This window comes from Phaseolus vulgaris, unplaced genomic scaffold, assembly GCF_000499845.2.
Source record: "Phaseolus vulgaris cultivar G19833 unplaced genomic scaffold, P. vulgaris v2.0 scaffold_17, whole genome shotgun sequence".
In the NCBI taxonomy this organism is placed as follows: Eukaryota; Viridiplantae; Streptophyta; class Magnoliopsida; order Fabales; family Fabaceae; genus Phaseolus; species Phaseolus vulgaris.
Genome location: NW_027174086.1, coordinates 154,679 through 182,130, shown reverse-complemented (window position 1 = coordinate 182,130; position 27,452 = coordinate 154,679). Strand labels below are relative to the sequence as shown.

The 27,452-nt window shown below is 32.2% G+C and overlaps 2 protein-coding genes across 5 annotated transcripts; one reads left to right on the top strand and one right to left on the bottom strand.

Annotated features, from left to right (window-relative positions):
* Positions 1-1,775: 1,775 nt before the first annotated feature.
* Positions 1,776-3,259, top strand: LOC137817136 (arabinogalactan O-methyltransferase 1-like). Its single transcript, XM_068620373.1, has 2 exons — positions 1,776-2,942; positions 3,106-3,259. The coding sequence occupies exon 1, from the start codon at positions 2,097-2,099 to the stop codon at positions 2,940-2,942; it is 846 nt and encodes a 281-aa protein (XP_068476474.1). The 5' UTR covers positions 1,776-2,096; the 3' UTR covers positions 3,106-3,259.
* Positions 3,260-8,270: 5,011 nt separating this feature from the next.
* Positions 8,271-21,648, bottom strand: LOC137817147 (uncharacterized). 4 transcript variants are annotated; one of them, XM_068620394.1, is made up of 6 exons: positions 20,926-21,648; positions 20,760-20,860; positions 20,552-20,665; positions 10,299-10,382; positions 9,990-10,082; positions 8,271-8,499 (listed from the first exon to the last, which is right to left on the bottom strand). In XM_068620394.1, exons 1-5 carry the CDS (start codon positions 21,161-21,163, stop codon positions 10,026-10,028), a joined length of 594 nt encoding a protein of 197 aa, XP_068476495.1. In that variant the 5' UTR covers positions 21,164-21,648; the 3' UTR covers positions 8,271-8,499; positions 9,990-10,025. The 4 variants fall into 4 exon arrangements, with proteins under 4 accessions (XP_068476495.1, XP_068476496.1, XP_068476492.1 ...); XM_068620395.1 differs by having other exon boundaries at positions 8,272-8,512; XM_068620391.1 differs by lacking the exon at positions 8,271-8,499 and adding an exon at positions 9,803-9,876.
* Positions 21,649-27,452: the final 5,804 nt, after the last annotated feature.

Genomic DNA, 27,452 nt, shown 5'->3' with positions numbered 1-27,452 from the left:
ATGTTAGTTGACATGAATATATAGGATGAGAAAATTATGAACAATACTATGATTTCCTTTGCATTAACTTGTCCCATGCAAAATGTCTTCTAGGCATGCCCCCACATCGCTGTCTAAATATATTACTCGGTATTATGAGTGATGGTGGTTGAAATCCTTATTTGTACCATGTTTTGATAATGTTATGTTTTCTTTCACTTTTTTGGCTGCTATGTAATATTATGACATCACCATATCATTTGTACTTGAACATGATTGTGACATGTTTTACTTTATATTATTAAGTAATATTATTTATATTTTGATTACCTTTGTTTAAAATGTTGTTATGCAATATTATGAAATGTGCATTAACTGATGTTTTCATGTCTTAAGTTTTGTAACAATGACTTTGTTTTCATAAACTAAAAGATAGAGAAGTGGTATGAGGAGTAAGGGAAAAACCTTTATAACTACTGATGAAGTTCTAGCTAGAAAGCTCCTAAGTATTGAGGAGGTCTTAAATCAAACATATTTTTTTAGCAAACTGATTAGATGATTGAGCATGAGAAGATGTTTTACACCAGGATAGTTCTGACACTTAAGATAATTAATTTCCCATTCTTTGCACATTCGGGGCTTTACTTTCACCATCATTTACACTTTCAAGGTTTTGAACAATATCTCATGTTGAAAGCTCCATACTTTAAGGATCTGGTTAAAGTGTTTTTTTCCAACCTAAATATCACATACTTGGTAGCCTTTATATTGAGGTTAATAAGAAGATTAAAGTCACATATTCATATTGGTTGACTTTGGCTAATTTGAAATACTAAGGTAAAAAATTGTCATCTTCAAATATCCCTGAGGAGCTCAACTACAATTGTGATATGTCATTGAGTTTCATGATAAAAACAGAGATGCACAGTCAAAATGTCAAGAATGTAGATAGTTTGAATATTAGTGGCAAACTACTGCATTACGTATTTGTGCACATATTGAGTCTACGAACCAACAATTTTGCTTAATTTGTGCACAATGAAATATAATATATTGAATAATTGGCCTAATTATATCATGCTACACATGACGAATTGCAGGGATAACAATGTGTCTCTTCCATACGACATTCTAATTACACAGATCATTACTTACTATAACGTGGACTTATCCATCAATGCAAATGTGGAACTACACTGGTTACATTATTTCAATTGAAAAACCTTAAACAAGTTGAATATCATTCAAGTCAATGATGTTAGACAACATGGTAGGGTGAAACAGGATGATGAACACAATGATGATCAAGATCTAGTAATATCTGATGACCATATTAAAGCCATTGCACCTTAACCCCTAGTCTCCCTTGATGCTCAAATGCTTTCAAAAATTTGGGGTGGTATTCAGGAGTTGCAACAAAGATTAAATATTTTGAACATCAATGTTAATAGAGGTTTTGAAAGAATTCATCAAAGAATTGTCCAATTCCAACAAAGATTTCATGGAATAATAGATGTCGTCATATAATTATTATTATTTTGTTTAATTACTGTAATTTAACTATATTTTTATCATTGTATGATTCAATATTTAATACTACTTAGGTGTTGAATTTTTAGACCAATTTCAATTTATACTTTTAAGTTTTATGAAAATTACAATTTCATTGAAATCTTTTACAATTATTTCAATTTTATATAATTTTATCGAGATTACTTTTAACAATTTTGTATATAACTATAATTCATATTTTTTTAACTAAATTCACATATTGTACTTTCACACATAAATTTTATATACAAAATAAATAATCATAGTTTATTCAAAATTAATTTTAACCATAAAATTAAAATTATAAAGCATTCCAATCTCACCGATTAAAAAAATTAGCAATCACAATTATTAAATGAATCACAAATGTTTATATTTTTTCTCTGTTTCCTTAAAGTTTTCTCTCCCCAGTTTTAATAAAAATAATCTTACTTTTCATTTGATTTTCCCCAAAATCCATCATATTTTGGTTTGATAAATTGATCCATAAGTCCGAAAACCCCATCTCATTTCCTATCCCTTAAAATAGACATTTCCAAACTCCTGGTAGCTCTGTCCATCAACGAATGCAAGGGAACGAGAGGATGAAGAACCGATGGCCGGTGTGGCTAATGGGGACATTATGCATAATCGGAGCCACGCTCTTTATCGCCAGTTTCATCCAAACCTCCGAGAACAGTCTTCTATGCTCAATATCCACAGCACAGCAGCAGTTAACCGGAACTTCCAAATCGATGCAGCTCAAAGCGATACTTCACTACGCCACCTCGCAGGTTGTCCCGCAACAGTCTCTTTCGGAGATCACCGTCACCTTCGATGTCCTCCAGGCCCTTAACCGCCCCGCCAACTTCCTCGTCTTTGGGCTGGGCCACGATTCCCTTATGTGGGCAGGCCTCAACCCAGGCGGCACCACGCTCTTCCTCGAGGAGGACCCTAAGTGGGTCCAGACCGTCCTCAAGGACGCGCCGGGCCTCCGAGCCCACACCGTCCACTACCGAACCCAGCTCCGCGAAGCCGACCACCTCCTCTCGTCTTATCGCTCCGAGCCTGCCTGCTCGCCGGCCACCGCCACGCTCCGCGGCAACGAGCGGTGCAAGCTGGCACTCCAGAACCTCCCGGACGAGGTGTACTCGCGGGAGTGGGATCTAATCATGATCGATGCGCCGAAGGGGTACTTCCCTGAGGCGCCAGGGCGCATGGCGGCGATATTTTCGGCGGCGGTGATGGCTCGGGACAGGAAAGGCTCCGGCGTGACGCACGTGTTCCTGCACGATGTGGATCGGAAGGTGGAGAAGGTTTACGCCGAGGAGTTTCTCTGCCGGAAGCAGTTGGTCAAAGGTGTTGGCAGACTCTGGCACTTCGAGATTCCTCCGAAGGCTAATCACTCTCGTGACGACGCGCGTTTCTGTTAGGTTTCCCTTCTATTTTTATTTTATTTTATTTTATTTTTCTGTGCAGTGAATACTGAAGAACAGCGAGAGGACTATATCTATATCTTATTATAGCTTTACCATTTTAGTTTCATTTTTTACCTTTTCATTAATTTGGTCACCTAAAAAAGGCCAATTATTACAGGTGGACGGTGGCCATGTTGATGGTTCAGTCGCACTCTACCGACACTTCACGAGAAACTTCTGAATTCTGATTCATCCCTTTTTCGTTCGCTTATTCTGAAATGAATTTGAGTTTAAATCAAACACAGATTAATTTAAATGGTGTTTTAGCTCAATTTTGTTTCATTCAAACTTTTTTTAAATGGTTCAAGCCATTGGAACTTTTTTTATGTTTTAATATAACAACCTTTTTTAAATTTTACTTTCTTGGTTTAATGAGATTAAAACGTCCATGTAAAAATTTTGATGGAAAAAAGTTAGGTATGCTTGTGTAATAGATTCACCTTGTTTACTGTAAAGAAGTAGAAGTCGTGAAAATTAAAATATAAAGTAAAACTGGTTTCGATTTAGTGGGAGGTTAATTGCCCCATATCCCTTTACCGACATTCCGCTGTCCCAAACTTTTTTCCATTTAAATTTATTTGCTGGTCTTCCATTAATAAACATCCAAGCGCGGCGGCTGATAAGTTGTTTGACATGTTCAAATCTTGACAATTATGACAAAGCATGCAAGTTGAGTTTTAATTACTATACATTTTATAACTACGCTTATATAGTATAGAAAATAACAATTTTTTTGTTTGGTTGGGTTTTACAATATTCTTTGTTAACTTATGTCTTTAATTCTCGCTTAAGTTACATATAACAATTTTTATGCATATATAAAAGGAGTAATATTTCTGTTCTTATAAAAAAAATTTGTTTACAGTTTCAATTATATGTTTAAGATAATACTTAAAAAAAAATTGTCTGAAAAAGTAAAAAAAAAAAAACTTATCTTTCAACTTAAAGATACATGTTTCTTAATAAAAAAATTGATTTTGTTTCTTTCAAATAAAATCTATTATTTTCAAATTATTTATCAATAAACTTATCCAAATAAAAATTTAATTATTATTATAATTGATTATACGTATAATTAATAGTTAAAATAATTTAATTTTTATAATTATCTCAAATATATTCTTAGTTTTGATGGAATATGGAGTTGGTAGTTGTATGATTTTTGAACTCATTTAAGTTAGATATAACATAATTTTTATACATGTATCAAATGCATTGACCTAATGGTTTTAGTGGTGATAAAAATATTGGGTGGGTGGGTGATTTTTGTCTCGCACTCATCCAAGTTAGATATAACATAATTTTTATACATGTATCAAACAAAAACATTGACCTAGTGATTTTAGTGTTGATATAATACATGGCTGAGGCAAGTGAGTTTAAACATTAACAAAATCTATTATTTTATTGTTCTCTATAGTGGACAACATGACTTTAATGCCATGATATTTTGTAAATCTTTTATATATGTTTTTGTTTTGTATGTTTTGGAATTATCCTTGCATAACTGAATAAACTATTCATTCATTTTGCATACATTGCTAAGTTTTGTTATTATGCAGAGAATATAATCTATTACTCTCCTCTATTATTACTGTTCCCACATTTCTCATGCTAGAATTTAATTTTATTCCCTGACTAATTTTCCTTTTCTCAGGTTATTGTCAAAAAAATCTATTATGATTATCTTCACCACATACCTTTAAAACATCCTTCTACAATAAGCCTCCTTTTTAAACCCCTGCAGTCGATTTTCGTCACCATTATCTCCATATTTTGATATAATTATTAAGCAAAATTAATACTCTTCATCTGAATAAAACACAATCTCCATTTTCGTAAAAGTGTCTTATTAAACACAATGACATATTTAACTCCGCTCACCAACTTCGGTCTGTTGTTGAAAAAACCATAAATGTTAAATTTAATAATTTTACCCAATTGATTTACTATAAAAAAAATATTAAATTAGTAGTTTTATTATGATTTTTATTATATTTTTATTATAATTAATAATAATAATAATAATAATAATTATTATTATTAATATTATTTTAATTAATAATAATAATATCAATATTATTTTAATTATTGTTAATTTTATTAAGTATTAATATTAACATTATTATTAATGTTGTTATTATTAATTCTATTAATATTAGCATTATAATAATTATTAATTTTGTTAATATTAACATTAATAGTAATAATAATATTAATATTATTAGTAATATGAAAGAGATATACAAAATTATTTATAATATTTAAAGTACGCTTTTCGAATTTTTAATATTTATAAATATAGTTATATATATATATATTAATTATAAATTATTAATTTTTTAAGATAAATAAATGTGTTATAATTTTTTTTATTAAAGTGAATTTTAAATTATTTATCTTTTTTTACACATACTTATATGTATATTAATTATAATATTTTATTTTCTAAGTATTATAAGTTAAAATTAACTTTGAAATATGATCACTAAATACTAACAACACTCTAATAATATTTAAAAAAAAAAATTCACTGTAATTTAACTATAAGATCAAAACAATAATCAATAATAATTTCCATAACATTTCAACATAATACAAATTCTGGAAATAAATTTCGTTATATATTTTCTTAATCTTCTATTCAATCAAATTCTGAAAAAAAACAAACAATAACATTAGTAGAAAGAAATATTTAAAAAATTAATTATAAATCGTATAAATAAGATATATACTAATTGTGTAATATATATAATCTCATTCACTATTATCATAAATAAGATAATAAATAAGGTTAAGATATTTAAAAGTGCATATTAAAAAAACAAGTTCTCCCATATTATATATCAAACATAGTTCTCTACCTATAGTTTATTCATGTCGCATTTTGTAGACATGAAATTTAGGAATCACAATTTGACTGTGAATATGACGATGGTGAAGGTGTTTCATGGGGGCATAACTATCTACAATAAATGATTTATACCGAAAGCCAAAGGAATTTTTTGATCTAAAAGCAGATTATAATAATGACTTCTCCCAGATTGATATCAAACATAGTCCCTACCTACAAATTGTTCATGTCACATTTAAAGACATAAAAGTCAGGAATCACATTTTGACAATGAATACGTTGAACTAATTGTATTAACAAATTGTTTATAGTAACAACAATTATAAAAAGATTTATTCTTTTTCACTAATAGTTATAGATAATAAAAGAAAAGAAGCAATTAAGCCTAAATTAATAAGTAAAGATAACTCCTCTCCATGATTAAATTTAGATAACTCCAAAATGATATAACTTCACCCGATTCACATTTAAAGACATAGATGTACTAACTTTGTTATCAAACCAATTCAATCGGTTGTTTCGATAAATTAACCGATTGATTTTTGAAATTTGTTAACAAAGTTTTGTTAAGTTTGTTAAATCACATCATCTCATTATTCTCTTCATGTTCTACCAATTAGTTTTCTTCCTAGGTGAGTAGTTTTCCTATTTCCATTTGTTTCCTCCTTTTATAGTATAAAATGTAACATAAAAGAAGTATAGGGTTATGGGTTATGAAACTCTAACCCCTGCAATCATTTTCTAAAGAGATATGTTGTCTTTTGAACCTTTTTTATGAAATCTAGAATCACCATTTTTCTATCATATAAAAATCTTTGAGTATAGTATTATGTTTTATGAGAATTGGTGAAAGTTATCTTTACCTTGAACTTGAAATATACCTCGTAGTGTGATAAAGTTTTAAGTATAGTTCATATTTTACAAGTTGCTTAGAAAGCAAATTGTACATTATGTTTGAAGAAAACATACCATTCAAAAAACATTCAGATGCATATTTCTAAATAACTCCGAGGGGATGTAAGAGCCCCCTATGTTCGAATTTCCCAAGGGGTATAAGTATAAAAAATTCATGGCACAAAGGAGAGAAACACCTTTCAAAATGTTTGAGCTCAACATTGTGCCAACAGGATGAGAACAAATAAAAGTTAAGGAGATTTTTGTAAACTAACATACCTTACTATTTCTTAAGTTAGATTCAACAAATTAGATATATGAATTCTTCTATTGCTTTTGAAGTACCAACTTATGAAATATTTAATAATAAACTTATTTGTTTTATGTGATGCTCCTACTCATTGAGTTAATCCAAATAAACAAGTTTATATGTAAATTATGCAATATGAAGTATAAAACAACTTTTGTGTTTCAAGCAACTTATGAGTTTCTTAATCAGTTTTTTATGAGTTTCTTAATAATTTTTTGTAAAGATCTTTGTATTGTTTTCGTATAAACTTGTATTTATAATTATATGGATTACTTTTAGTTTGATTTTTTTAGGGTTTAATCATTCTATAATATTGCACAACAAATATTATGTTGTGATTTTATTTTTTTTATGTAAATTGGTCTCATACTCCTTTTCCAATTGAAAAAAAAAGAAATGTCTAAATTTTTTATTGTAATCTTTTCACACTCTTCCCCAAAAATCCCCCAATTTCGGCTAATATCTCTTCTTACACTCACAATTTTTGAAGTTATGTATTTAAAACTTGTCTAGATGAAAAAGTTAATAAACAAAAATAAAATTGAAAGTATCAAAGTAAACAAAGACCTTTTTATATATAAAATATTTATGAAGTAAATTTAACAATATATTTAATTTTTTAATATTACACGCTAATTTGAGAAAATTATATAGAAGAAATATTTCATTTATATATAATGTTTAATTTTAATACATATTAAGGGACAAATGGAGAATTTCCATAGCTATTTTTATGTAAAACTTCAAAAAGTGATAAAAAAATGGTACCAAAAATAGATGTAAAAGATGAAATAAAAAAGTAGATGGGGCTTAAGACATTGAAAAAACTGAAATCCTCAATTGAGACATTTGAGGAAAAAAACGTGGATGTTGATAAAGGCTCTTAAAGAACCTTTCTAATACGACAGAATTGATGTTTTGCTTTGATGTATAAACATATGTATTTCATGCATTAGTTTTTTTATGTATTATATAATATTATTGATTAGACCTATTTCTAAATAGATTATCTAAAAAAAATTCTACTATTTCAAAAGATAAGAAATTGTATAGCACTTTGAAAATCATCATTGCTCATTCATACTGATATTCAATAACTTTCCAAAATTATAATTATGTTTTTCTCATAAATCTTTGAAGGGAGTTGTGATATACTTGAATAGACTTTTGCTTTTAACATGTTTGAGATTTTATGTAATAAGTTTTCACGTATGTAATACCTATTTTTTTTTATAGTTTTTTCAAGAAGATTTCATATATTGAGAAATTGTATTTTTACATGTGAAGTGTGTAATCTTAATACTCAAGATAGTTAAACAATCCTACTTGTAACGTCAAATTTCTCCTAAAGTGACTTCTTTTTTTTCTTCAGGTTCTAGTCTTCTCGGTTTCTGGATTTTATGGTCTTTTTGTCTTTCAGTCCTTCTCCTTCTACTAATGACAAAATGAGAAACCTGGACAGATAATCTGAAACTCAAGTCACAGTCTGAGAAAAATTTACAAGTGTGAGAGTTGAAAAGTTACCTGTTCTGCTATTTATACATTTTGGTTGGATCCTTGTTGTCATGGGTCTGCGTAAGGCCCAAAAGTGGATCCAATCACACGTGTCATGTTTTGTATATAAAATTGTGTATTACTAGCTAAATGATGTTTTAGGATCTCATCATTTAGATTTAACTATGGCAGAAGGTCGTCGATCATCCAGTCATCCGATCCGATAGTACACTACTAAAGTTGTGATTGAAATTGAATGAGAAAAAACAAACTAATATAAAAAAAATTGTACCATTCTTTTTTATTCTTTCTCTTATTTTGGTGTTCTTTATATTTTATTGAAAAGAAAATGATCTACTTCTGTGTTTTAATCTTTTAATAAAGTGTTTTAAGAAAACTTCATAGGTTCTATTGGTCAAATTACAAAAAGAAAAATAGAAATTTACCTTTTCTCTTAGTAGTGCATGACCTATTATTTTTCTTAAAAATAACACGACACCTTATAATGGTTTAATGTTCATCATCAAACTAATACTTACCGTTCTAAAAAAGACTTCAAGGGCATGGATCAACAATATCACTTTTTTTATGATGTTCAAATACTTTAAATCCCCATAACTTTAATGTGAAATCCACCCCATTACACACTTTCTCCCCTTTGGACATATAAATAAAAAATAAGTCTTTTCAATACGAAAGAAATTTAAAGAAATCAAAAGTATGATCAACTTCAGCGTACAAGTGCCTCGAATGTAGTAAGCAATGTCATATTAATTTTGGACTTTAATTGGCAAAACTATTTTCCAACCAACGGTACTCAAGATTTTGATAAGACTATTTTTCAACAATTGTAAGTCAGGATTTCTACTAATATTATAAAGATTATCTTTCAGTTAACATTGTTGGGACTATTTCTTTATAATGGCATATGTAATGGTTATTTCTATGTTAACGCTAATAAGAGTTTTTTTTAACCAATGTTGGCAAAGCTATTACCATATTTGTACAAGTTGAAGTATATCCAGATCATTTTTGGTTAATTACTACATGAATTGTTTTTGGATCAACATTAAATATTGTTTTTTTTTTCAAAACTAAATTTTTGACCAATCTTGACTAAAATTGTTTTTAACCGTTGAAAATAAAAATTCAACATAGATAAAAAAAAAAGTTGACAAAAAAACCAATCAAAATCACCCTAAACTTTGTTCGCTAAAATTATTATAACTAACACAAATTGAAAATAAAATTAAACGATACTAATAAAGAAAAAAAAAAACTTCATTGACTTTCGCTGGAAAAATTTAGTAGTCTTCGGCCTCCCACCATCTAAGTGGCTATAAGATTATCCACCATTAACAAATAATGGTGTTACACCTTTCTGGGACTACAATAATATCATGAATTAATTAACACTTTGCCAGTAAAAAGCAGGCGTGTTGGTACATACCTTGTAATCGTCTTCTTCTTTACACAATTTGACAGATTATAAAAAATATTTCACTCGGTCGTCCCTCCTCATGGCACTATATACAGCTTGAACCTGAAAAATGCCATAACATTTCATATCAAGATATATCAGCTCAGCCTTGTTCTCTTGGAGGATCGATCTACTACAACATAAACTTCTAATAAATGTAAATAAAATTTAAACACGTCTCTACTTTCCTTCCTTTCCCACGTGTTCTTTTAGTGGAAATAAGTATAGAACAATTAACTTTCGAGTGATAAAAAGAGGGGAGGAATGAGACAGACAGACCTGTTCACTGGAAACAACTTGAATGGGCCCAATATTTACAGATACATATTTTCCCCCAGATGATAACTTCTGCTTCACACATCCCTGTAATTACATGTTAAAAATTCAAAGCAGATCAGATGTCAAATGCCGTTTGAAAAACGAGGTTCAGTGATAAAAGTATAGATGCAAATTGCAATATACTGATAACAAACTCTTCAAGGATTACATTCACATATGCTACACAGCCCACAACTTACAAGGAGAAACAATTATAATTGAAAGAGAAATAAAATTTAAGCTTAGCATATATTTCTTGTGATCAAATTCCGGGTTGGAAACAAGTTCATACTTGTGATCAATTTCCAGCGGTATACTTACTGATTTTAACAGCTTTGAAAAAGACGTTATGTATAAAAGTGGTAGAGTAAGGAACAAGGAAGAAAAACGTCTCTATGAATTATTATCCGAATTCCAAAAAACCATCGCCAAGAGAAAGGTTGTTAAACAGCTATACAGAGAACCAACAACTAGGGAAAGCAAATCTGTGAGAGAATTTTTCCCAGAAAGAAAGAGTTCAGGGAAGGAAAAGCTAAACAATCCACCCCTCTCTAATAGAAAGTATATACTACTGCTCAGCCGTGAATTAGTTATTTTGGTGCGTGGGCTGATTCTCCTTTTCAGATTTGGTAAATCCTCCGCCAAGTGGTCACTAGCAACATCCGAATTTGACCCTTTTCCGTTTGTGTTTATTACAATTCCTCCCCCGTTAAGATAAACTATGCTCCCAAGGTTGAAACCTGGAAAGGCCTAATTGCCCCCTAATCTACCCAAGTAACATGTGCAGTATCCAATCCCTCCCATTGGACTAGTTGCTATCGAACTTGTGACCCCCTATGATTCTGGACTTTAGAATTGAAACTGGTTGTAATACTGGGGAAGTTTCAGTGGTAGTAATGGAGAGTTGGACATAAGGTTGTGCATGCTCTCCTTTACAAAGTTTCAATTGGGAAGCATTAAACATAGGATCAATTTTAGTGGTAGCTAATAATAACAGTTATAAGCCACCTGTCCGATCTTCTCAGTCACAGGAAAAGGGCCAGAGTACCTTAGACTCAGTTTCTGAATTTTTCTCAAAGCTACTTAGTGCTGCCTATATGATTGCAACTTAACCTAAACCATATCTACTGTCTGAAAAACATATCAAGGCATTTATTTAGAGCCTCGGATTGACCACTAGATTGAGGATGGTATTTTGTGGACATGGTCAAGGTTGTTCCACTCAACCTGAATAAATGTTGCCAAAATTGGTTGGTAAAAACATGGTATTTTGTGGACATGTTCAAGGTTGTTCCACTCAACCTGAATACATGTTGCCAAAATTGGTTGGTAAAAACCTATTTTCTATCGGAAACTATGGTTTTAGGGGTGCCATGGAGTTTAACTATTACCCTTAAGAAAGCCTCAGCTACTTGTTTACTTGTATAATCCACTCGGAGTACAGCGAGATGAACATATTTAGAGAGTCTATCAATGGCCACCATGATGATCAAATATCCTTGTGAATTTCGGAGGCGTGATGAAGTCCATTGGTACGTCTTCCCATGTCTGATATGGGGATTGGTAGAGAATGTAATAACCCTGTCAGAAGAGTTGTAGCAGTCTTAGCTTGCTGACAGATAAGACAATTTTGAAAAAATCTCTTGTCTTTTTGCATATTCTACCAATAAAATTGTGAAGTGATTCTAGCAATTCGGGCATACCCCACATGTCCTCGTGATAATGAGCTATGAAATTCATGGATCAGTTGTATTAATGCATGATCATCAGAAATTATTCCAAAATTATCAATCGATTATTCCAAAAGAGCAATTCATCGTGTACTGTGTAACGCATAGGATTTTGATTCTTCTTGCATAGTTCCACTTATAGTCTTCAATTTTGAATTTTCCATTATAGCAGTCTTCAACCAAGAGACAATTTGTAGTTGAGGTTGAGACCATGCCATGAGCAAAGACCTGGATAAAGAATCAACTGCAATGTTATCTTTACCAGGTTTGTATATAAAATCATATCCCAATAACTTAAGTAGCCCTTTTTGTTGCGTAGGAGTTTGTGGTGCTTGTTCTGTTAAGAGCTCTTCAAGCTTCTTCAATCAGTTTTTGTGACAAATAGTGCCTGAATTTTGCAATTGCCTCAGTTATAGCATAGAACTCCCTGATGTATGCAGATTGACTTTGCGTTCTTGGATTCAGCTTCTTAGAAAGAACATTATAGGATTGACTTAGAACTACACCCACCCTTGTACTCGTGGAAAATTTTTCTAACACAAGGCTTGGAGAAATTAGGTAGACCAAAAACCTATGAAACACAGACACGGTCAAATTGAAAATTATAGGACACGTGACACGACTAAATATATAAATTAAAATGTAGTCATATATTTTGTTAAATGAAAAAATTAAGAGAAACATTTATAAAATTAATTTAAAAAAATAGTACTTATGTAAACCATAATGTTTAACTTTTACATTTGTTCATCTTCATTAAAAAATACAACTTCTAATTTTGGTTCATTAAAAGATAAGCTAGCAATATCAAGAATTTCATTCTCATCCAATGAATCATCTCCTACAATATCCCATAATTTACTTTCATCTTCTTTGTAATTTACTAGATCCTCATCCCTTTTAAGTGTCATCTTATTTCTTTTTAAAAAATGTATAAAGGAGTAGGTACTCCATATCCTCTCACAACAAGAAGTAGAACATGGTTGTCCAAGTAGTTTAAGAGCTATCTTCTGAAGTGCTTGAATTCCATGAACAATCCACCATGATTTTGTATCCATTTTACCCTTGTCTCTTAAAGAGTCAATATCGGCAAAATTTTCTATTCCATATGAAAAGTTTGTATATTTATCTGTCTCCTTAGATCCACATCATCAAAGTACCCCATATAACATTTTTTCCTTTCCTGAGTAATTTCCTTATCTTGATGTGAGGTAAGTATGTGTCAATTTTCATTTAACCATTTATTGACTATAATATCTACATAAAAATATAATATTATGTACTCAATAAAATAAATTAACTATATTGTATTACCTTGGATTTAAAGAATGAGTCAGACAATGAAGTGACGTGCTACTCTTAGTCCAACAATCAATTAATATTAATTTTACTACCTCGAAAAATGATGAATATTCAACTTCCGTATTCTTTCATGATGATATATGACCTTTTTCACTTTTTCACATTTTTAATTATTGAACCTCTCATTTCGTATACTAAGTAAAGAGTAGTCATATTCGTATCTGTCTTTCTAAGAACATCATAAATAGGGGCAATAAAAGCAAGTATGTAATCAACCTTCATCTACCAATTATCAGTCAACAAAGTTTCTTTCACAAATTGTGCACTATCGATAATATCTTTTCGGTAAGAAGAGCATTCATTACTAATAACCATCTCTTGGAGTCCTTTCTACAAACTTCTAAACCTTTTTTAGCATGACTATAGTTGAAGCAACAAAAAACAACTTCACTAAGTTCAAGTGATTGAACATTGATAATCTAGTGCCCCATAATAAAGGTTTTAATAAAGCTAGCATCATCAACAATTTGTGAGATCCAAGAACGATGTTGATAAGTATCACCATTTTTTTGTTGCACATATATTTTTCAATGCAAGATTCAAGTGTGCACAACACAAGGAGTCCAATAGATTGAAGGAACTTCTAATTCTATGAGCATACCGACTGCCTTACATACAGATGCATTATGAGTTACAATTTGTACCACATTTTTTGGGCCTAACCTCCATAATTGCATCTCTCATGTGTTTAGCAATACAATCTTTGTCATTTATTTCATCAGACTCATCTACTGACTTAAAAAAACATACATTGGTTCACTCTTAGTTATAGCCATAAAATTTATAAGTGGTCTTATTTGAGGATCACTCCACCCATCACTGATCATTGTTACACCTTTCTGATTCATAATTTCTTATAGGTTGCAGAAAGTTTTTTTACATGACTTCTTTCCTTTGAAAGTAAAGGACCTCTAAGTATTAGAAGTATTAGTTGCATAAGAAAATGCACTCTTATAATAAAATAAAATGAAATGGTAGTCCTGAAGAATAAAACATCCTCGTAACTTTACAATCAAGAGTATTTCTCGCTTGAATATTGAAAGCAACTTGTAAGGAACCTTTGAGTTTTTGGATGAGATCATTGTTTGCCCGATTTCCTTCATCAGATCCAGGTGGTAGAGGAACCTTTTTCTTTTTTGAATTTATTTACATGTAGAAATCAAATAAATTTATTTACCATTTCATTTAGCAAGAAGTCCTTATTATAGGAATGCATTTTCTTATGCAGCTAATACTTTTAATCTTGGTGGATATATACCACCAACATATAATAAACTCAGAGATCCTTTACTATCAAAGTAAAGAAGTAATGTAGAAAACCTTTTGCAACCTATAAGAAACTCGTGGAATCAGAAAGGTGTAACAGTTGTTAGTGAAGGGTGGAGTGATCCTCAAAGAAGACCACTTATGAATTGTATGGCTATCCCTGAGATGGACCAATGTTTTTGAAGTAAAGGACAAAGATTTTATTGCTAAACATATGAGAGATGCAATTATATAGGTTGGGCGAAAAAATGTGGTACAAATTGTAACTGATAATGCATTTGTATGTAAGCCAACGAGGATGCTCTTAAAATTAGAATTTCCCTCAATCTATTGAACTCCTTGTTTAGTGCACACCTTGAATCTTGCATTAAAAAAAATTTGTGCAGCAAAAAATACTGAAAAAATAGTGATACTTATCAACAATGTCCTTGGATCTCACAAATTGTTCATGATGCTACATTTATTAAAACATTTATTATTAACAATGTTCAATAACTTCAACTCATTGAAGTTCCTTTTTTCATAGTCATGTTAAAAAGATTTAGAAGTTTGAAGAAAGGGCTCCAAAAGATGGTTATTAGTAGTGAATAATGTCGATAGTGCACAATTTGTGAAATAAACTTTGTTGACGGATAATTGGTGGATGAAGGTTGATTACATATTTGCTTTTATTGCCCCTATTTATGATGTTCTTAGAAAAACAAATACGGATATGGCTACTCTTTACTTAGTATACGAGATGAGGGATTCAATGATTGAAAATGTGAAAAAGATCATATACCATCATGAAATGAAGACAGAAGTTGAATATTCATCATTTTTCGAGGTAGTAAAGTTAATATTAATTGATAGTTGGACTAAGAGTAACACATCACTTCATTGTCTAACTCATTCTTTAAATCCAAGGTAATACAATATAATTAAATTATTTTATTATTATATTTTATGAAGTACATAATATTATGTTTTATATTTTTAATATAGATATTATAGTCATAAATGGTTAAATGAAGATTCACACATACTTGTCCCACATCAAGCTAAGGAACTTACTCAGGAAAGGAATAAATGTTTTATGAGGTACTTTGATGATGTGGATGTAAGAAAACGGGTAAATATAGAGTTCGCAAACTTTTCAGATGGAAAAGAAGATTTTGCCGATATTGACTCTTTAAGGGACAGGGATTAAAAATCATGGTGGATTGTTCATGGAGTTCATGCACCAACCCTTAAGAAGATAGCTCTTAAACTTGGACAACCATGTTGTGAGAGGAATTGGACTCCTCTATACATTCTTTAAAAAGATAGAAGATGACACCTAAAAGGACAGAGGATCTAGTATTCGTCCATAGTAATCTTTGTCATTCGTCCATAGTAATCTTTGTCTTCTCTCCAGAAACTCCTCAAATTACAAAGAATAGGAAACTAAATTATGGAATATTGTAGGAGATGACTTTTCATTGGATGACAATGAAATTCTTGATATTGCTAGCTTATCTCTTATGAACCAGAATTAAAAGTTGTATTTTTTAATGAAGATGAACAAATGTAAAAATTAAACATTATGGTTTATATAAGTACATCTTTTTTTAAATTAATTTTATAAATGTTTTTCTTATTTTTTCATATAACAAAATATATTACTACATTTTAATTTATATATATAGTCGTGTCCCGTGTCCTATAATTTTTAATTTAGTCATATCTCTCTGTCCGTGTCGTATGTGCTTCATAGATACCCAATGAGCCCCAAAAAACCTCTTATGAATCTGTAAGACTAGGCCATCGTAAAACTGCTAAAACTTTCTTGTTGTCCATTGTCACACCATTCTCCATCGGTCCAAAAGAGCATTTAGATAGTTTAACGTACCACTAATGTTTTCTCAATATTTGGTGAAGCACCTCCAAGTGTTGCAGGTGCACAGACCATGTAGGAATATATATCAAAATGTCCTTAAAGACTAGTACAAACTTCTGCAGGATTCCTTGAAATATCTCATTCATCAAACATTGAATTGACAGGGGCATTCGTACGCCCAAATGGCATTATCACAAGCCATTTGCAAAGCCTTGGTAAGTTCTAAAGGCATCCTTGCGTCTAAGATCTGATGACAGCCAGATCTTAAATCCAGTTTAGAGAAAAATTGGGTACCAAACAACTCATCAAGAAGCTCATTCAGAATAGGAATAGTGAAACCATAGTTTATTGTAATGGCGTTTAAAGTCTTATAGTCCGTGCAAAATCTCCAAGTTCCATATTGACAAGAATTATGGAGAAGAAAAAAGGCTAGTACTATGATCCCTTCATTGAGCATGGCTTGAACCATGGTCTCGACTTTTTTTTTGCTATAAGGGCATCGATAACGCCACACTGGTCCACTATCAGGCAACGATTGTATTGAATGACCTTAGGGGGGTAATCATTCAAGAATGTCAAATACTTCCTTGTAAGTATATAACAAAATAGCCACTTAAGGTTCCATATCAGTGGGTAATCCTAACCACCGAGTTGTTGTAGTATGCGGGTGTGTGAGCTGTTGCAATGCAAAAAGTTCAACAGTAGCAGTGGTGGTGTGACACAATCTTTGGAATTGATTAAATTGGGCAGGAAAAGGAAGTTTGGATCTCTTACCGTGCAATGTGATAAGCCAATTGTTTATATAAAAAATTTAAGTTAACTTGTAATATGAGATGTGTGGGCCTAAAGTGGCTAGAAAGGCCGCACCAAGTACAAATCAACTCTTGAAACTGGCAAGAAGTAAACAAGAAGCTTCAAGGAATGACCTTGAATCTTGACCTCCAATCATCTTACTAATCCTTCAGCCACAAGAGCATTGTCATTCCCAACTAAGAGTTTAAAATTGGGGATAGGTTCCCCAAGAAGTTTCAAATAGTGAGCAAGCCTAGACTGTAAAAAATTCTCTGAACTTCTTCCACCCATGAGAATCTAAAGAAGCATACAATTAATAATCGCATTTCAACGAGGGACATCTGATAGAACTGGGATCAAAAATTAGAATCTAGAAACAGTGACCTAGAAACAAGAATATCTTTATTGGTATTAAAGAACACTTCAAGCAGTAATAGCTCTCAAAAGAATTAACTTCAGGTATTTCAAGGAACCTAAACCCTCCCACACAAAACTATACAATTGTATTTTTCCATTCTCAACTACTAACAACTTCCCCTATTAAATTAATAGTCTCTGCTCCACTAACGGAAAACTGACTCCACTAACTATTACACATTATATTTTTTTCTTATTTTTTCTCTAATACACATATTTAATAGAAGGTTGTAATCAACATCCTTTTAATGTTAGAATTTCTAACCAAGGTGATTTATGAATTTTGGCTAGGATTGGGTAAAAGAAGTGGAAAATTAGTCGTCTTAAGGGATTGGGATGAAAGAAGGGTAGAATTTGTAGTGTATAGTTTGGAGACATAGGTTGATGAATATTTTGGTTTCAAATGCATATTTTTCTTCATAGAGTTTGGCCAAAGATACACATCTAATCAATGCAGTATTGCTCTAGGGATCCCCCCACATAGCAATCTACAAGAGCTTCCATAGTAACACCTTGCACCTGATTACCAAGAGCAGTAAACTGAATGTAGAAGTCATGTACTGATCAAAGCTGAGTCCACCTAAATAAATTGGTCGAGGGAGCTGATAGGGGTATGGACCAAACTCAAGCTCCAAACCTTGAGTGAGTCCAATCCAAGATTGAAAAGGATTAGTTTGGATATCATCTGGAACCAAGGAACCACTTCTCTATTCAAATGGATGGCAACAATCGTCAAACGGTGTTCATCAGGGGTATGATTAAAGTGATCTGCTTTTAAAATCCATTGTAACGCATCAGTGTCACCAAATCGCCGAAAATCAAGCTTAACATTTCACACACGAAATGGCTGAAATGACATCCCTGAGTTTGAGGCTACAGTAGGTCGTTGCTTCTTAGTTCATTAATGGTTGATTCCAGCCTTTTGAACCGTGTTCTATACTCTTTACCACAATGCTTCACTAGTTCCAAAATGTGTTTGACCGACGTCAGAGGTTTTCATGCGTGTATTGCCCATCATGACTCTATGAAAGCAACAATTTGTGATGTATAAAAATTATCCTCAGTGATAGAACAAGGAACAAGAAGGAAGAAAAACGTCTCTGTATCCAAAAGATATCACCAAGAGAAAGGTTGTTAAACAACAGCTATACAGAGAACCAAAGACTAAGGAAAGCAACTTTGTGAGAAAATTTTTCCCAGAAAGAAGAGTTCAGGGAAGGAGAACCTAAACAATCTACACCTTCTCTCTCCTCTAACAAAAAATTATATACTACTGTCCTTCCCACACAAAATTCTACAGGCGTGAATTAGTTATTTGGTGCATGTGCAGATTCACCTTTTCAGATTTGGTAAATCCTCTGCCACATAGCCACTAGCAAAATCCTCTACATTTGACCCTTTTTATTTGTGTTTATTACTCTGGAGTTTCACATCTATTAGGCATATGTAGAAGTTAGAACCCTTGAGAAAAAGTTTATATCTTCCATTTGAGCACACCATCCAAAAGATATTTTATCAACCTTTCACAACTCATTTGCAATTAAAAGTGCAAGCTTAAAACTTAAAAGTCCTTTCACAATGGGAAACCTTTTGATCAAACCCTTCGTCATGACCCTTGTTACCTTTGTTGTCAGTGTTCATTAAATATCTCTCTATTCATAGTGATATTTCAATCTGCCTATCTCAATCATAGGGCATTTTGAAAGTTCCAAAAACTATTTACAAATATTAAATATAAGGTGATTGTTAAAACTACTTAAGTTTTTATAATTGATTCTTGAGAAAAACAATTTGAGATATAATTGCTTACAAAAAAAAAAAACCAAAACTAGTCCTTTTGGGTCCAACTTCTTCTAACATTTGTTTTTTCTTCATTCACCCTTTGTTTGTTCAACAGCGTCAAAGGGTGGGTAATGGGTAAGATATAACTGTAGGGACTGCTTATTCATCCAATGGTCAATAATCTAGCTAGGTTAATTTTAAATAAATTAAAAATATTATGATAAACTGATATAAAAAAAATGTAATCAAAACTAAGTTAAAAATACATACACAAAATAACCGAAATTTATATGGCCAGTTTATCTTAAATAGCTCTAAACAAGTTTCAGAGATGACAAACTGCGCCAGTGTAAACAAAAACTATTAATTAACTTCATATTATGTATGTAGTTAAATACTGTATTCACTGATGCACTACTTAGACTACCAACATTCCCGGGAGCATCAAACCACCAAAGGCACAAAGGTATTTAAGTTTAAAGTGGTAGAGGACAAAGTAGTTGGTTGGTTCAAACTTGTAAGCATTTTAATTAATTATTTATCCTATGATGGTGGTAAGGGAATGTTATTCTATGATAGTTTAGGTACATATGCAAGAATTTTTTCACAATCACTATAATCAGATGTTTTTCTTTAAGCTTTCTTTTAATTTTCCATTGCTTTCTTACTATGCTTCAATCAAACAACGTCCTTAGAGTGTAGTTATTTACAACATAAGCTCAGCTCAGCAAACAAGGACTATTGTTACCCATAATAAACATCATGTAGAGTTTAAGAGGAAGCCAATTCACACACACAGAATAGATATAGAAGTAGTAACAAAGCTTAACCCAACAGTAATAGCACGACAATGAAATGCTTATAAGTTTATATTGCTCACACACAAACACAACCCCCACTTGTAATATCTATACCATGCAAAGAAGTTATTTAGGATCACGATATAAATTAGAGAAACGTTTCCAATATCAAAAGTTCAATTTCCAGAAACGACTTGACACATATACCTGAGGAATTGGTTGTTGGATTACAGATTCAACAGCAACAACCATGGCTTGCACAAAATCCTCACCTCCAGTTCCAATTGCAGTAAATCCTCGAACAGTTGGGTACGAGTTCACCTTCAGAACACAAACATAAACAATTAACCGATTATTCACAGGTAACAAGTAATTGAAAACAAACAATGCCTTACGAAAAACAGTTAAATAAAACCTTCTCGTCCAAAGCCAACCACTCATTGTTAGAATCATCTGTACCAGTGCTTCCAACCACGTTTGTCGTTTGGCCAACCCTCCCTTTGGCCTCGGAAACCTCTGTGACAGAAAGCATTTAACACTAGTAACGGAATGTAACGGTTTTGTGGATTATGAGTTGTTACCTGAAATTGCCTTGGAGACGGTGTCCTGAGGAGGATCTTCATGGTGGTGAGACGACGGCGTTTGATTGAGAGAGGAAGAGAGAGGTGGTTTTGGAGAATGAAAGCGGCGTGACCTAATTGTGGTGAGGATGTTACATTCGGTGCGTACGGTTATGTGATGTTTGTGAGAATTGAAATTGAAAGGACGGAGTATGGGTTCTATGAAAGTGGTTGAACGAAGCATGCTCCTGCACGCCATTTTTTTCCTTTTGTTTTTGTGCTAAAGCAATCCAATCCAATGCCTTATAAAGGCTTTGTGTATAAAAATTAGGAACATTTTGTAAAATCTAGCCGTCCATGAATTTTAAGTATGCGTTTTGCATTAACGGTCGATTTAGCGTGTTTTAGTATATATTGTTTCAACACCATTCTTTGACATTTTTATTTTGTTTTGAGTGGGACATTTTTCTTATTTTATTTTGCAGTTTACCAATGCAAGAAGTGATACCGAAAGAGCAATTGAGGCATTCATCGTGAATGTAGCGCCAATACCTATGGAGCGACTGAAGGTGAGACTATTCACGAAAGATCGGACTAGCAGCAACAAAAGAACGTTTTATATACTTGTCTAGAGAGAAGACACGATAAACAAAGCCACTGAACGCCCGCACAGAGGAGCGGAGCACCAATATCCAACGGAGAGACTGAAGGTGAGACCTCCACGTAGTATTGGATCGGGATACCAAAAAGTTGTATCCACTAGTACAAAATATAAAAACAAAGAACATACACTTAAGGCATTTACAGTCAAAGGCGGTCATTTGAAACATACTGATATTTTTTAAATTAATTTCTTTAAGAAGGTGACTATTTATTATAATCGCATTTTTAAACAAAACACTTTGTTTTAAGAATGTGACTATAACAAATAGTGACATTCTTAAATAAAGCGTTTTATTTAAGAATGCGGTTTTACCTCTTAGTTACATTCTTAAAACATTTTTTTTATCCTAAGAAAAAGCATGTCACTTACGCTTTCATACTTCATTCTTTGGCGCTTTCGTTCTCTTCAACTCTGGTGCTTCCTCTCGTCTTACTCGAGCCTGCATTTGTCTTCTTCGTGGCATTGGTAAATTCATTTCGACCTCTCTACTTCTTCTTCTCCATTAGTTTTTGTTTCTTTTTCTCTTATGTGTTTCTTTTCTACCTTTCCTCAAAGCTCAATGTTTCATTGCCTCGCTGGTGTTTGGGTGTTTACTGTGCCCTAATTTCTTCGTCGTTGTTGCCACTTTTGTTGTTGTCGCCGCTATTGTCGTGCCGCTCTTCACCACCACAGTTGCCTTCACGCACAAGGTTGGTGGTGTTTTAAATTTTTTTAATGTTATTAATTTGTTTATTTTTTATTTATTATAATTTGTATTTTTTAAAATTTATATTATTTTTTGTTTTTAGGTTAGAATAGAATTATTAAATTATTAGATGTGGATAGAGTTATATTATTTAATATTTATAATTAATTTAATGATTTTTAATTTGTATATTTAGTATTTATTATTAATTTATATTAGGTTAGTTGTTAGGTTAGAATAGAATTATCGTGTTAATATTGAGTCTGAGGGTGTTCGATCCTCAGCAATTGATACGTTTTGGTAGGAGTCCGAGGGTGTTTGACCCTCATCAATTGATAAGTGTTGATATTGAGTTTGGGGGTGTTCGACCCTCGACAAACGTGGGATTTCACACTCATTAGTAAACACCTGAATGACTATTACAGAATATAATGGATCGAAATTGAATTAATTTTTTTCGCATAAGTGATGAGTATGAAAGAGGAGTAAAAAAATTTATACAATTTTCACAACGTAACGCAACTATTTGAACGAAAGGATACTGGATGTTAAGAAAATCAGGGAGAACCTTTTATGTGATGGGTTTCTTCAGTCTTATACAACTTGGACATGGCATGGTGAATTATTAAATTTAACATGTGTTTTCGTAACTGAATAATATATGGAGTCCACCATGGATGATGCAGTACATGGTGAAGTAGATGATGATTGATTGGAGGACATGATTCGTGATGTGGAAGCTGAGTCTTTTGCAGAAGCACATGGATATGGAAGTATGTCAAGCGATGCAAAGACTACATTGTATCCTGGATCAACTAACTTCACACGGTTGTCGGCGGTGTTAAAATTGATAATTTTGAAGACAGTAAATGGATGGAGTGATAAAAGCTTCATGGAATTGCTTCATTTGTTGAAGAATATGCTTCCAGAGGGAAATACTCTACCTAATCGTAATTATGAGACCAAAATGATTGTATATTATACGAGAAAATTTTGAATTGTTGAAAAGTTGTCTGAGATGTGGGTTATCACGTTATAAGTTGAAACAAAAGATGATGATACTATTGAAGAGATAGGAAACCATGGACCCCCAATGAAGGTTATGTGGTATCTTCCCATCATTCCAATGATGAAGCGTTTGTTTGGAAACCCAAATGATGCTAAGAATCTTATATGGCATGCAGATGAAAGGAAATGTGATGGCATGTACCAACATCCAACTGATTCTATTAAATGGAAGAAATTTGATGATGAGTTTCCATAGCTTGGTAAAGAATCAAGAAATATCTGACTTGATTTAGCTACAAACGGAATGAATATATTTGGTAATATGAGTACGACTCATAGTTCATGGTCTGTTACTAGTTATTTACAACTTACCTCCTAAATTGTGCATGAAGCGAAAATACATGATGTTATCTATGATGATATCCTGTCCGAAACAGTTAGGAAATGACATAGATGTTTATCTAAGTACCCTAATTGAAGATTTGAAGTTAATGTGAGATCAGGGTGTTGAAGTATTTGACGAATTTGCTAATGAAACTTTCAATATGCATGTCATGTTACTTTGCACCATCAATGACTTTCCGACATATGGTAACTTATCAGGATATAGTGTTAAGGGTCATAAAGTATGTCCAATATACAAAGAAGACACTGCTTCCCAACAATTGAAACATGGAAGAAAGACAATATATCTTTGGCATCGAAGGTTTCTTAGAAGTCATCATCCCTACCGAAGGTTGAAAAAATCCTTTAATGGATGTCAAGAGACTAGTAGTCCACCAACTCCATTAACTGGTGTTGAGGTTTATGAAAAGGTAAATAACATAAACCACACCTTCGGTAAGTCAAAAAAGAAGTCATTTGTGACAACCATTTGGAAGAAAAAATCAATCTTCTTTGATCTTTTGTACTGATCGAGGTTAGATGTCAGACATCATATATATGTAATGCATGTTAAGAAGAATGTGTGTGATAGCTTAATTGGTACACTTCTTAACATTAACAAGAAGAAGAAGGATGGTCTAAATGCTCGTTTAGATTTTATTGAGATGAACATATTGTTGAGTCTATTAGTGTCTAAGTTTAAAAAGGGGGGTGAATTGAGTTTTGAAAAAATTTCGCAAACAAAACTGTTTTCCAGTAATCATGTGAAAAAGAATAGATTGATTTTAAAAATAATTGATTTATTTTCTAATTACTTTATCAAATCCAGAACCTTGACTAGATTAGTTTGAGATTAAATGAGTGATTTTCATCATAGTGTAAGTACCTTGACAACAACAAAGATTAAGAAAGATTTTACATCAAGAAATCCAACTTTAAATCTTTAAGAACGATCTTAAAAAGAAAATGAATCTTGAACAAAGTTATTTTAAAGATTTTATTACTTTCTTTAATCAGCCAACACACAAATTCAGATATCCATAAGTAACCAAGAACTTTTTCAGAATCTTGAAGAACACTATGTGACAACCCAAAAAGAAAATATTCAATTTCAGATCAACAGATTTATTTTGTCCCAGATTATCAATTATGTAGAAATGAGTGCAGGGATTGAGAAGAAAAAGGCACACACAGTTTATACTGGTTCACTCACCAATAGCTACATTCAGTCCCACCTCACACCAAGGTGGATTCCACTAAATCAAACCAAAACACTTACAAAACCTTGTGGTTCTTGAACGCTTCTAGAATAAGGCACACAATGCTAAAAAACACTATTTCAACAACACTTACACTTCAAGAAACTCTATCAAGAAGTGCATATACAATCACCTTTACACAAGAAAGAATAATGAAAGAAAGCACCTGAAAAGAAGATGCAAGAAACCTAAAACAACAACATTGTTCTGCAGCACAACAATGATAGAACCTCAAACCTTGACCAGGGCACAACAAGCACACTTGAATTTCTTTAAGAGAACCTTTCAAAAAATCATTCAAAGCTTTTATCTCTCACTAAAAAACTCTTTGATCTATGTTAAAAAACGTGATAGCTCAACCTCTTTCATGTGAGATGTGTCTCTCTTTATATAGAAAACAGTTTATAACAATTTTTCAAAAAACAATTAAAAACTGTTATAAAAAGAACAAGTTGAAGTTAAAATAAATGGATTGTTTTTTGAAAAAGCAAAAGATGATTTCCAAACCACTTCCAACTTAGCTTAACGGTAATAAAAAGGGCTGAAACAAACTTTTTGGTTCCAAAACTGAATTTTGAAAAAGCTTTAATAAAAGAGCACTAGTGCAGAAAAATGATTTTGAGAAAACTTAAGGTAGATTTTGAGAAACATTGCAAAAGATGATTTCCAAACCACTTCCAACTTAGCTTAACGGTAATAAAAAGGGTTGAAACAAACTTTTTGGTTCCAAAACTGAATTTTGAAAAAGCTTTAATAAAAGAGCACTAGTGCAGAAAAATGATTTTGAGAAAACTTAAGGTAGATTTTGAGAAACATTGCAAAGAACTTCTTGTGCTTGAGCTCACTACCTTAGTTAGGGATATGAAGTAGATCACAATGCAAAAGGCTACCTTAAACAACCTCTATCATATATTGACCACTAATTACAATACTATAAACCTTCAAAGCTATTTTCTACATCAAACACACATTATGACATGTTGTGAAGAAACTTCTTCAATCTTCAACACATACGAGGCGAGTTGACACAGATAAAAATGGGTAAGCATGCATATTTGCCTTCAGCCTGTTACACCATGTCAAAAGAGGAAAAAAAAGATTTTGTCAATGTCTAAAGGGTGTGAAAGTGTCATAAGGACATTCCTCAAATGTGAAGAGCCTAGTGTGAATGCAAGATTTGAAGTTAATTGGGTTCAAGTCTCATGATTGTCACATCTTGATGCAATAGTTACTGTCGGTAGCCATTCGTGGGATCTTACTAAAAATTGTTAGACATACCATAACCCGTTTGTGTTAATTCTTCTTTTCCATCTGTTGTAAAGTCATTGATCCATTAAAATTAGATGAACTTGAAGATGAAATTGTTGTTATCTTGTGTGAATTGGAGATGTTTTTTCCTCCATCTTTTTTTGACATCTTGGTTTATCTAATTGTGCATCTGATAAGAGAGGTTAGATTGTGTGGACTAGTGTACTTAAGATGGATGTATTTTTTTGAGTGGTATATGAAATTTTTGAAAGGTTATGTGAAAAATCATTATCGTCAAGAAGTTTCAATGATTGAAAGGTACATAGATAAAAAAAAGTATTGAATTTTGTTCAAAGTACATGTCAAAAGCAAATCCATTAGGTCTTCCAACTAATTCATGGCACCACATGCGTTTTACAAGTAAATGTTTACGTGGTGTGAATATTGTAAGCAAATCTCGATTAGAAGTCTTGCAAGCACAAATGAAGTTATACCTTACATAGATGCTCATAAAGCCATTATGAAGGCAAATAACCCAAGACAAACAAAGAAATGGGTCTTGATGGAACATAATAGAACTTTCAGGCCTTGGTTTAAAGACGAGGTGTTAAAGGATTCAACGGCATTGGAGACCTTGACCTGGTTGGCTGCTGGATTGAAGTTTGATGTCATTTCTTGTACAATGTACAAAGTGAAAAATTGTATATTTTACACGAAGTTTACGGATGAAAAGAGTACAATTCAAAATTCTAGGGTTACTTTTGAAGTCGAGACAATGCAGTTTTCCACTTCAAAAGATACAAACTTGGATCAATGACATAATATGGGTTTATAGAAGAGATATGGGAGGTTGATTATACTAAGTTTTTCGTTCCAGTTTTCAAGTGTAAATGGGTTGACAATAAATGTGGGCATAAAATTGATGAATCAGGATTCACACTAGTGTACTTTCGAAATAGGGTATCGAAATGAGCAATTTATAATGGTTCAACAAGCATCTCAAGTTTTCTACGTCAAAGATCCTACATCAGTACATTGGTATGTCGTTTTCATGGGAGAGAAATAAGGGGAGGCCATAGATGATATTGAAAATGGTGACCCTCGTTCCTTCACACCAATGATAATTAATAAAGATGACGATGTAGTTGATGATGTACATGCAACTCGTAAAGACCATAGTGAAAGAATTTACATATGAACATTCAACTATAGATTTGGGTTCAATGTGAGACACAAATGTCATATGTTTGCAGTAATTAGAGACAAATGTTCTAATATAAACTCCCTTATCAGTATGCCC